Source organism: Dunckerocampus dactyliophorus, chromosome 13 (assembly GCF_027744805.1).
Source record: "Dunckerocampus dactyliophorus isolate RoL2022-P2 chromosome 13, RoL_Ddac_1.1, whole genome shotgun sequence".
Classification (NCBI taxonomy): Eukaryota; Metazoa; Chordata; class Actinopteri; order Syngnathiformes; family Syngnathidae; genus Dunckerocampus; species Dunckerocampus dactyliophorus.
Window position 1 is genome coordinate 11,562,171 of NC_072831.1, and position 12,490 is coordinate 11,574,660.

Genomic DNA, 12,490 nt, shown 5'->3' on the forward strand with positions numbered 1-12,490 from the left:
GGAACTGCTGTTGATGTGCTCAGGTCAGAATAAAGTTATAAAAGAGCATCAGATTGTGTGTCTCTCTGTATAGATTCTACACTGTCCCTCCTTCTGCTGTCATAAGAGACATGCGCTTGCCACGGTGCACATGCGTTAATTACACAAAAAAAATGGAACGTAATTAATTAAATAAATTAATTGACGCTGTTAATATGTTATTTTTTATAGCCCTAATATAGATACATAAATACATGGCTCTGTTTCATATTTTTATGCTGTAGCTGCTATGATTTTAAATACAGTACTCGCAAATAACATTCATTGAGGGGAAACATGTATTCCAATCTACACATTTCAGTGTACTATGACATTCCGAAGAAGAGCATGATCCCCTGCTCACATGGCAGTTTTCCAACATGATAACGATCTCAAACACTTCCAAGATAGCAAGTGCCTTGCTGTGGCCAAGTATGTTTCCTCCAGACCTGAATTAAACTCAACACCTGTGTGGCATCCTCAAGAAGAAGGAAGATGGAGGAATGCAACATGTCTAACATCCACCAACAATGTCATCCTGGAGGAGTGGAAGAGGATTTACCATAACAACCTCTGCAGCGCTGATGAATTCCATGCCCATGAGAATTAAAGGCAGTGTTAGACAACAATGGTGCTCATACTAAATATTCACACTTTAGACATGTTTACTGTGAGGTGTACTCACTTGTGTTGCCAGCTATTTAGACAATAACGACTGTGTGTTGACTTATTTTCAGAGGACAGTAAATCCATACCAATATACAAGCTGTACAACTGAGTCGTTGTATCCAGGTTTAATTTCTATTCTATTGTTCCATTACAAGATATAATCAAATTAATTATAATGATATAATTATAATTAATTTATTGCTGAAATGTGAGGGGTGTACTGACTTTGGTGAGACACTAACTTGCTTACCAGATAAAGTCTTTGCAGTGGAAACAGAAAGTGGGCTGGCGAAGGAAAGTGGACATGAACTTGTGCCCGTTGACCTGGTGGACTTTCCGTCTCACAGCGCCATGGCGGTTCCTGGTGAACTCTTTGTGGGGTTTTTTTTTCTCTGTGGCCTCATCTGGAAACATGACGAGCACACAAAGGTGTTACTTCTCACACCATGAAATGACAAAACAGGTCACTTTCTGTCTTAGGCCAAAATTAAATGTGCCTCTTAAAGTACCAAACAATGTCATTCAGGTCATCTTAACATAGCAGCGATAGAAAATACTTAGCAAACTAAGCGAGTCACACAGAGACATCCATGTTCAAATACACATGCATGTGTCTAGTGCATTCTGGACATTGCACAAGCATGAAGATCGACACATTAACTTAAGCATTTGTCTCCTGCAAAATCAATAAGTGGACAGTAACAACAAAATGTAAGTAAACCCGAAATATGAATACTAAATGACAGCCTGATTTGATGGCTATGTGCAATGGGATTTCCCAAGTTTGTTTGACATGAAAGCTTCTAACTCTGCATAACCATAACAAACTGTGTCAATGTTGATTCCAAGAACAAGTATCAAAAAGGAAATTGCACACATACAAAACAAGACGCCAAGGTCGCGGGTAGTGAATTTCCCCGCTGTGGGATAAATAAAGTACAAATACAATTTCCTTGGTGGAGGTAACAACAGAAGGCAATGTAGTGACCTCACCATCGATGAAGGATCCATTGAGCTTAATAAAGATGTAAATCCTGCCTTCAGGCTCCAATTCCATCTGCACACACATGCAAACACAACATTTGTATACCTGAACAGCAAACTGCCAGCTGGCAAACACAGCAATAATGTTGCCACATATTTGTATTCATGTATACCAACATTATTCAACGGGATGCAAGATTATAAATCAGATAAATGAGGTATATATGTATATACTATATACACCTCATTTGTCTATATATATATATATATATATATATATATATATATATATATATATATATATATATATTTTTTTTTTTTTTTTTTTTTTTTTTAAGAAATGACACACACATCGTACTTTGAATAGGTGGCTCATATAAAAGGATAAGTACGACAAGACTGTTGACTAGAAGCCCTTAACTGCATACTTGTGCCTGTGCTCCTGTAATGCGAAAGGAATTTAAACACTTTGACAAGAGACAGCAAAGCAGGTCCAGCAGGTTGTGCTGGTTGCAGATGTTTGTGGAAGCCTACTGCTTAGCTGTGAAGTATGGCTCACTAACACGCACACGAGTATGCATCACAAGGAATATACAGTTAATATTAAGGAATTACTGCCATTGTATGTAGAAAAACCTTTAAAAGGGGATTTGGAAGTGACATCATTGTAAATATACCACTCATTTTTAATACTTGGATACATTTTGGGCCGCACGGTGGCCGGCGAGTGGTTAGCATGTTGGCCACACAGTCAGGAGATTGGGAAGACGTGGGTTTGAATCTCCGCTTGGGCATCTCTGTGCGGAGTTTGCATGTTCTCCCCGTGCGTGCGTGGGTATTCTCCGGGTAGTCCGGTTTCCTCGCACATTACATACACATAATTGGAGACTCTATAGCTGTTCTAAGGTCAATCAAGGATCTTTTAGGAGTTCAAAATAAAACAAAACCCCCCTTGGAGGCTTCTTTTTTTCACCATACCATTCTGATACAAGTTTCATCTGCATGGACCGAAATTAACCTGACGCAAGATGCTAAATGTGTGTAAAAACTGTCAAAATCGTGCAGATTTTCCATCTAAGACGAATTATTTTGCGTTTGATTGGGTCAGTTCGGTCACAGGAATAAGGGCGCAATATAATTTGCGAAAACCAAATTGCGCTGGAAAGTACGGTATTACGGTATTATGGCCATGGTGCGTATTAAAGCAGATCTCTAATTGGTCGTGAGACATATTCCCATCCAATCACGATCTGTGTTGCAGCAGATCGTCTGTTGCTGTTGGAAACAAATATGGTGGTCCTGCTGCTGTTTTAGCTGGCGATCTGCAGACTGAACACGATGATTACTAAGTATTTTGCCAAGGCGGACTCATGTCACTCGGAGCGGGAAAACAATAACAATAACAACCCTCCGAAAAAACAAAAAACAACGGCCGATGACTTGGATAAGCCTGCGGTTTCTCAGTTGGCCTCAACCTCAGCAGGCCCCTCCACAGGTACCAGTGACAGTTACTGGATGCCGACGGTGAGTGATGGACGACAGCTGCCACCGAGACCTGGTGCATCTCATGTCGCCATAACCAGCTCGTTAAAAACAGTTCGGAAGTGGATGAAAGAATTGAACACAGACATTGGTTATAAAGACAAGGACAACGATTGTGTTTACGAAATTTGGTGTGAGGTGTGCAAGGAACATGGTACTGGTTCAGATCGTGGGTCGGCTCTTGTGACGGGTAGCAACAAGGTGAAAAAGGAGGCAATACAGCAACACATTAAATTTTAAATTTTTTTTGCCTGAAAATTGCTTCTTAGATGAGCAATTTGCTTGCAAAGTTCAAATCTACAAGCAACAAATTGCTTCCACTGGATTTTGGCAATTTCTACCCCTGCATCTGTCGAAAGAATGTGATTCCAGAACACGGGAGGGCTTTTTTAGATGTTTTCTGTCAAATTCCATTCTGGCTTTTCTGTTTTTGAATGCTACTGTGAATGTTCAACGGCCGAGTCAGAGGTGTGATCAGGCAACATAGCATTGGTTTCACTTAGAAAACACAAGTGAAGAAAGTAAGACCCACAATTAAGACTCACACATGGTGAAGGGGTGATGCAGGTGTTTAAAAGCAGAACACCCAGTGGTGTATCACAGTGGAGGAAGTTTGGGCGTCTTTTTTTAAAAAGCAGAGGCCGGGTTCAGTCGAGCATGCAGCATTTACCACAATGTGGTGCCATCAAGTGTTGGCGGGTGGACGGCAAAGGAAAAAGTCATCGCAGTCCTAAATGTCATGCTGATAATAACTTCAATCTGATTCTGCCCTAAATAGAAACACTCTGTGTTCTGTCTGTGTGCATGATGAAAATAAGAAGAAGATGGAAAGCAGAATAGCAAAGAAAGTGGTATTCTTGTTCCTCATTGCAAGTCAACATTTCTTGAAATTGAATCATTTCACTTAATGATGCTTTAAGTAAGTGGGAGCAAATCATTTTTATGTTTGTTTTTTTCCTCCACTACTGCAGTGAATGAACTTGAATTCTACAATTCTCAAAAACTTAAAAGAAGACAAGCTATGCGGTTTTTAAAACAGCTCATAGGTGTCTTTATAAACACGTCTGTGACATGTTTCCAGTGATAGTTCGTTTTCCCAATAGTCAATCAAGGAAATTTAGTCGAATGCTCGCTTTCATAGGGGAAAATGCATTGACTGGTGGATAGGAAACAAATGTGAGGGTAACAAGAGCTTTGACTATGAGGCGGTGCTGCAGGCTAGGAAGGGTTACGTTTACATTAAACAACAGCTGTGGCTTATTGTCTTTCAAAAAGTAAAGCATATCAGAACAGGGAAACTCCTCCGGGATGGAGTTTTGAATTAGGGCCTTCCTCCCTGAATTGTTGGAAATGTTGAAGGGAAGAGTTGAAACAACGTAAAATAAAGTAAACATAAGTTGAATGCATAAGCACCATACACATGCATGGTGATATGTAATGCATTGCATTGTGCTGCAAAGTGTTAACTGCTCAGAGAAAGCACCTTCACACAGCAGCAGTGGGTGCGGTTCAAATGTGACATTAAAGATGTTTGCATGGCTTCCGAGCTGAGAAAAAGACAAAAGACACAGAACATAATGATGATAAAGATGACGCAAATGGCTGTAGAAGACAGAGTAGTGTCAAAGACTATGCATTAAAAGCGTGGACTTAATTCTTGTATGGTTATTTCCTTTGTAGTGACAGCATTATGATGCTTTGTAATTGGGATTTTTGCAGCCAAACCACCATCTTGACTTAGCGTCTTATTTAAAATGTAAATGTAAAATGATGTAAGTTATTTTATTTTGAGCTAGTTTCTTGGCTAAATAAATGTGTAATATATTGTTTTGGGTTATTTACCCTGAATGTACACAGTAGATCACCGCTGACAGACAAAAACAAGTAACTGAGTCCTAAACCAACAGGAGGAGGTCATCAAACAAAACACCTCCCTCACTCATGGTGCAATTAGGCCTGTCACGATAATCAATAAATCGAATAATCGAACGATAAATGAAAATGAATTCGATAATTTTGCCGGCCTCGATGAATTGACATGTGTGTTTGTTTTCCTCTTTTCGACACAGGCTGGATGACAAGAGGGTTCACTCTGCATCTTTCTGCCCGCGTTGGTTCTCTATTGGAATGAACGGAGAGAGTGAACCCTCGTCTCAGCCTAGTGTGGGAATATTTCACTTTTAAACAGAATGAACAAGGGTGAGCGCATGAACACGACGAACTGCCACCGCTGCAGGTGCAGCAGAGCCTTTGTCCCGACAGTAAACACATACTGAGGTGTTTGGTGCGCAAAGTAAATATAAACAAAACAGTGTTGTTCGCCTTCCTGTTAAGGAATTACACCCAATGTTCACTATTTACTGTATTCAAGTGAAATTTTCTTTATAGAGACTTCATATTCCATTTTATTTATTGTTGTTATTGTTGTGTGTGCGCTTTTTATTGGAGTGTTTTTTTCTTTATAGAGACAGAGACACAAGGTCTATTTTTAAAGCTTAGAGTGCCAGCATTTTGATAAAGAAGGTGAAAAACACTATTGAATTCAAGAAATAACTCATGACAAAACAGGAAGATGGTGTCATTCAGGTGTCTCGCTGCAACATCGTGTCTTTGGGGAGAGTCACGTCTTTAATGAAGGTAAAAGTAATCTTAAATGTTCTTGTATCCCTTTCACTCGCCATTTATATGCATTTAGAATGTTTTATGCATGTAAAAATAGAATTGTAAAACTATAAAAACGTGTTTTGTGTTAACATTTTTGAGGCAACTAACAGCGATAATAGGCCTGTCACCGTAAATTTTGCTGTAAGATAATTGTCCCACAAATTATTGCCGATAAACGATATTATTGGCAATATTATTTTGAGAGCTTTTTTTTCATTAATGTAATGGTAATATATGGCATAACAACAGCAAAAGCAACTTTAATTTCTCAAGAGTACTTAACATTGTAACTGGAATGTCAAGATCTTTTAAATTAAAATAAATTAAGCTAATAAAAAAAGATAGAAAACCCCATTGAATATAAAACGGACTCTCAAAAACTTCACTTAAATAAAAATCACAATTAACCACAATATTTCGGAATTTGAATCAGTGTCACTTTCATTGTCTGGATACTGACAAAAAAAACTGAGAAATAACACGGAAAAACTCTGAAGTTCACATTGTGTGTCAATGCAGACGTCCGCTCATCTGCCTATTCACTTCCTTGACTCACTTATAGCAACATTGTGTGTGGAAAGAAATTACGACAAATCTCGTGGCACGGAAGGATACCCAGCAGATTGGTATAAACAGATGAGAGAACCACTCCTTCCTCTGCTTAAAGAATGCTTTAATAATATACTGTAATTAAGGGTAGTGCTTCACCTCCATCAAGGAAAGAGGCATTTCTGTAATTCATAAAGAAGGTAAAAACACATTAGAGTGCAAATCATATAGACACATTAGTGTTCTTAATATTAATTCTAAGCTTTTTGCATCAATCCTGGCTAGGAGAATGGAAGAGGTCATGTCACTTCTCATAAAGTTAAATTCTAGTGTTGTCCTTCTCATTATTTATTTTACAACAATTTTGCCTCCAAATGATCATCCAAACCCGTACTGTATTATTTTTTACGTTTTTATTTTCCATTTACACGATCACATTAACAGTAATGTAAACATAAAAGTTAACATTTTGTACATAACGTCCACAAACAAAAAGCTAAGTACTTAATTTCAGTCCATTTACGTACAAAATATAGTGCCTAAGTACTTTGCAAATGCTAAACTATCCTACTGTCACATATATTTACAAAACATAAGTCAAATTCTCTAAGTCCAACAAATGAAAAAAAGACTTAACGCTGAAAAGGTCCATGAATGAAGTGTTTTTTAAACAGTCCTGGTATGAGGCCCTCTTTCTGGGTAACAGAAGAGTAACATGCATGAACACATTACGTATTTTAATACACATTTAATTTTGAAATATCACACTCAGCTTTACATATCTGCTGTTACAAGTTATGATTTAAAAAAAAAAGCTATACTTTATTTAAATTTTCAAGTCTCTTTTCTTTTCTTCTTAGCGCCGCCATGTTTAAATATGAAGAATATGGAAGACCATTAAGGAGAACTCAGGTGAACACTGCGAACTAACGGCAGAAGAAGACACATTTTTCGGCCGCATTCCAGGGACCCTTGGAGCTTTTTGGAATTGGAACACCGAAATGACATCAGCACCCCACAAATGCTCACTGGGAGGACGCTTTTGGACTTGAAACAGTTGTTTAATGCTTCCGGGATAATGAACAAGCAGTCTTATTGGAGAGCAAACAGAGTGTACATTTATCCTGCTCTGTGACTGGCACATTTATAATACTGTACCTACTCAAATGCAGATACGATGTATTAGCGCCACATTGAAAAAAAAAAAAACTCAAATTTTGAGAATAAAGTCATAAAGTAAGTGGAAAAAAGTCGTAACTTTACGAGAAAAAAAGTCGTAAATTTGCGAGAATAAAGTCGTAATATTGCGTGTCATCGTGTCATACAAGGGAAAATAGAGCATAGCTCTTCAGGAAGGAAGGAAACTTTCCTTTTGCTTCGACTTTAAATAAATATTTCAATTTACAATTTTATTCTTGTAATATTCCGAGTTTTTTCTCGTAACATTCTCGAAATATCAGATTATTTTACTACTCCGTCATAACAGGCATTGCATGAGGGACTTATGTGACTTTTGGGCACAAAACACTGGAAATTGAAATACAATGGAAATAAATAGCATTAGATTACTATAACATTATACAATAAATCCATAATAACATCCATCCATTTTCTATGCCCTTATCCTCATTAGGGTCGCCGGTATGCTGGAGCCTATCCCAGCTGCCTTCGGGCGAGACGCAGGGTGCACCCTGAACTGGTTCACACTCACATTCATACCTATGGACAATTTAGAGTCTCCAAACCTATCATGTATGTTTTTGGAATGTGGGAGGAAACCGGAGTACCCGGAGAAAACCCACGCACGAAGAGAACATGCAAAGTCCACACTGAGATGCCCAACGGAGATTCGAATCCAGATCTTCCTGATCTCCTGACTGTGTGGCCAACTTGCTAACCACTAGGCCACCGTGCGGCCAATAATAACTCAATTTTAACATTAAAAACACCAAACTGGTGTATTAATCATGACAGAAACAACAAAAAAAGACTTTGGTCATTACCAATACTGTTCATTTAGAGCAGCTGTGGCATAAATCTTACATTGGGTGGTGGCCTAATACTAGCGTGACCATATTTTAATGATCAAAAACCAGGACACTCAGCCTGACACTGAGATACTCAAATGATACTCGAAGTTTACTCAACGATGCCACATAATTTCAATATATCCAAAGTTTTCAACCTCTGTATGGATAGAAAATTGTTAGAGAACAAAATACTATCCACAACCAAAGACAGTAATTCCAAAGGAAGAACATTCAAAAACCGGACAAAAATGATTCCAAAACCAGTACAACACAGGAACCTGAGGCCAAATGCTTGTTAAGTTTTAGAATTGTGCCAATAAGTGGTGGGAAATCTGTGCCCTCTAAAGTTGCAAGAACTTAGGAAGTTGAACGGCCGTTGTGTATGACGTCTATGATTCTACAAGACTTGCACTCAGCTAGCCTCAGAGGGTTAGCTCTGTGCAGGGTTTCTTTTTACAGGTTTTTAGCAACACTTATCAAAAAGCTACCCACACGGGAGCCTCTTAGAGATTACGTCACACACAGTACTGTAGAGTGTCCTAATGTCAGCCAATTTAATGGCCCACAGGAAAATCATGAAAACCAGGACATTTTCTACACTTTCTTTTAAAAAAAAACAAACCCAAGGGGGACGGACATCTCCTCGAAAAACAGGAGTTATGTTCACCCTATCTAATACCTACTATTTTCGTATTACCTTTTTCTCTTTTCAGTGTGAACCTGCTTTGTAATGTTCTGATGTGGGCTGTATTACTTTGCAGGCCAATAAAAATGAGCTGCGGGTAAGAAATGGCCCTCGGGCCGCATGTTGGGCACCCATGTGTTAATGCATGAATGTTAATGGCAAAATTACTACATATACTGTAGGTGGGAATCTATAAAAATGTACAATCATGTTTCTCAAGTTATGCCAACCCTGCAACCCCCCCCAATTGGACTCACCCATCCCTCAAAGACCTCCCCCGTGTTGGAGGTCTTCATGAGGTCCTCAAAGCGGATGGTGCAGTTGGCCACAAAGTCATCATATCCGATGGGAGTGTCGTTGAAGACGGCCACCTCGATGTGTTGACCGTTTCGCACTAAGAAAGCGAAGTCCTCGTTGTAGGTCGGCGTGTTGGTTTTCTGTTTGGTGTGAGTCTGTCCCACTTTGGCGTCGTCCACCTTGAGGACGATGTAAGGGTCCAGGGCCGGGGCGTTCTTCAGGAAAATCATGGAGTGGCGCCGTGAGAAAGTAGTCGGTTTCAGGTCCACCGCCTCTCCGATTCGCAGGCTAATATGGCCGTTAAACTTCATGTCTGACAAGCGAAGACTGACAGTAAAAGTCAAAAGATGAACAAAGAGACAACAACTTAAGTATTAAAGGATGTACAAAGACGCGGCCGCTGTCATGCTGGCTGCACCTGTTGTGGGTCTGGCAACTCAACTTTGAACACTTTTGACATCCGCCTTGAACCTCAAGTGGGCTGAATGTTGAGCAGAAAGGAAGCCACAACAAAACACACATCGACCGGGACTACAAGTTCCGCATAACTTGACATTAAAAAAAAACAAGTACCTGCCAGCGTTGGGTTGTCGGGTCACGTGACTGAATACGGAGGACTGAGTAGAGATGAAGAACAACATCCCCATAATGCATCACTCCGGTTTGTCGTAGCCTACCTGCCTGATTTACATCGTCATCTAGCGGCTACCTTTGCCAGCTACAACTGAATTTATAGTTTCATTAAAATACTGTAGTGCACTAAATTAATCAATTCCTTGTTTTATGACTTTCATCATATAATTTTTCTATTGAATTTTATATATGAACATTACTTACTTATTGCCCATTTTACCTTCTGGCAAGGAGGGCAGCAACAAAGATTCTCCACTCTGGTCGATTGTGGGCTGTTTTGTGGACAACTTCATTCATTTCTTCGTCGACTGTGTTTCTGTGCCAGGGGTTCTTGGGTTGTCCTCTCTACAAGAAAACATACAAATATTAACTTGGTCCAAGATGAACTGGGATTTTTGCACAAATCTTAATAACAAAATTAACAAATACTTTAAAAAATATATATTATAAAATAGCTATGCAAAGTCGTTTGATGGTCTATTTAACTTTGGCATTTATTTGGTGTGCCTAGAGTTTTTTTTATGGCTAGTTCCTGTTAGCTGGGGCATTTGAATTGAACTCATTTATTTTTAGGTGTAAGTCAAACTTGGATCATTTTTGGACATTTGTTTGTCTGCTTGATGTGCTTCATATTTGTCTTTATGTCCCAGATTTTGTTGCCGTCCAATGAAGACAATGTACAGTAGTTGCATTTTTAAAATAAAAATGCTTCTTTGTAGGTGAATCTTTAAAAAATCACATTATTTGTGAAACATTCAATTTCATAGATCTTTTTCAGTCTGTCAATTACGGCGAAAAAGACAAGCTTACTTAGAAAGAAACTATCCCGTCCATCTTTAAACTGTAACATGCTATCGCTGTCATCTTTAAAATGCCACTCTCTCCCACTCCTTCTTTCCACGATCAAAGTCTTCAGTGTGTTGGTGTTAGACTTGAACTTTGATCCCATTCAGCTAAATGTCAGCAGCAGAACCATGTCTCTCTTACTCGGCCAGCTGTTCTAAATAAAGATGCAGGGTGGTACATCCCACACATCTCTGGAACACAGACCTTCTTGTAAAAAAAAAAAAACACTCACTGATCAGAGATGAAGCAGGCTGATAGCAGGCCGCCTTGCCTTAATGCACATGTGTCAAACTCCAGGCCCAGGGGCCAGATGTGGCCCACTACATCATTTTATGTGGCCCGCGAAAGCCTGAGAATAATGTATGTATGTATGTATTAAAAAAAATACATGTAATGCATGGGTAATTGTGTAATAATATGAGGTTATAGTCATATTTACATATCTTTTAACAGTTCCAAGTGGCTCGCATTATGTCCATTTATCAGCATGGTTCTACCCAATGCTATGGAAACAGGAGTTCAGAACATTCAGAGATTGTCCATATTGAGAATATTTGTAACATGAATTCATTGATCGTTAACTTTCTCTGTGATCCATCAAGGGAATGTAATCACTTTCAACTCTAAATTCCTGAGGAATTAGTAATGGAAATTCACAAGAATGGAGGGAAATATCCTGGAAATGAGTGGGGAAAAAAAGTCTAAAAAAAGGGAAACAAGAGCAATATTGGCCACTGTTGTACAGTACATAGCCTACTGTACAATACAAGCAAGCTGATCAAAAGTCAAGATTTTGGCTTTTAAAGGTTGTGTTCTTAAACTCTTGATCAGCTGATGAACAGCCTATTTCACTTTAATGGTTGTTTGCAATAAATTGCTTATGCAAAACATTTTTTGTAATTTGCATTTCTTTTGTCTGCATTTTGAAGCTCTAATTTGAACCTCCTGAAGACCCAACAGTACAAAATGTATATTCTTGCAATATCTCAACTGGTCTTCACATTTGGATCAGGAGTGTATATACACACATATGTATAAATAAATAGACACACATATGCACATACATATGTACGTATTGTACACATGTATACTGTATGTGCGTGTGTGTGTGTGCATAAACACATGTATAACATATATACAATTGAAAAAATATTAGTTTCTGTGCATGTATGACTATGCCCAAAAATACAAATCACAAAAATACTCCACGGAAAGTTTCTCTCTTGTCCAATGGAATGTTTTCCAAATTCCTTTGCTTAAAAAATGACAAAGCTGAAATTGTCTATAAATCCCTCAGAAAATTCATGAGTGGTGAAACATGTCCATCCATCCATACATCCATCCATCCTTTTTCTATACCGCTTCTCCTCTTTAGGGTCGCGGGGACATGCTGGAGCCTATCCCAGCTGACTTAAGGGAGAGAGGCGGGGTACACCCTGGACTGGTTGCCAGCCAATCACAGGGCACATATAGAAAACAACCATACACACTCACATTCATATCTATGGACAATTTAGAGTCACCGATTAACCTAACATGCATGTTTTTGGATGCGGGAGGAAAGCGGAGTACC

The 12,490-nt window shown here is 38.9% G+C and overlaps 1 protein-coding gene across 5 annotated transcripts in view; it reads right to left on the reverse strand.

Annotated features, from left to right (window-relative positions):
• prkcha (protein kinase C, eta, a) overlaps positions 1–10,031 on the reverse strand; it is a 41,969-nt gene extending 31,938 nt beyond the window's left edge. For 2 of the 5 annotated variants that reach the window (XM_054797637.1, XM_054797636.1), the window contains exons 1-4: positions 9,857–9,990; positions 9,399–9,765; positions 1,681–1,744; positions 938–1,091 (exon numbers count right to left, since the gene is read on the reverse strand). In XM_054797637.1, the coding sequence (XP_054653612.1) occupies positions 938–1,091; positions 1,681–1,744; positions 9,399–9,765; positions 9,857–9,960 (689 nt within the window). In that variant the 5' untranslated portion in view covers positions 9,961–9,990. Of the gene's footprint in view, positions 1–937; positions 1,092–1,680; positions 1,745–9,398; positions 9,766–9,856 lie in introns of all 5 variants that reach the window. The other 3 variants (XM_054797638.1, XM_054797640.1, XM_054797639.1) reach the window with 3 other exon arrangements.
• Positions 10,032–12,490: the final 2,459 nt, after the last annotated feature.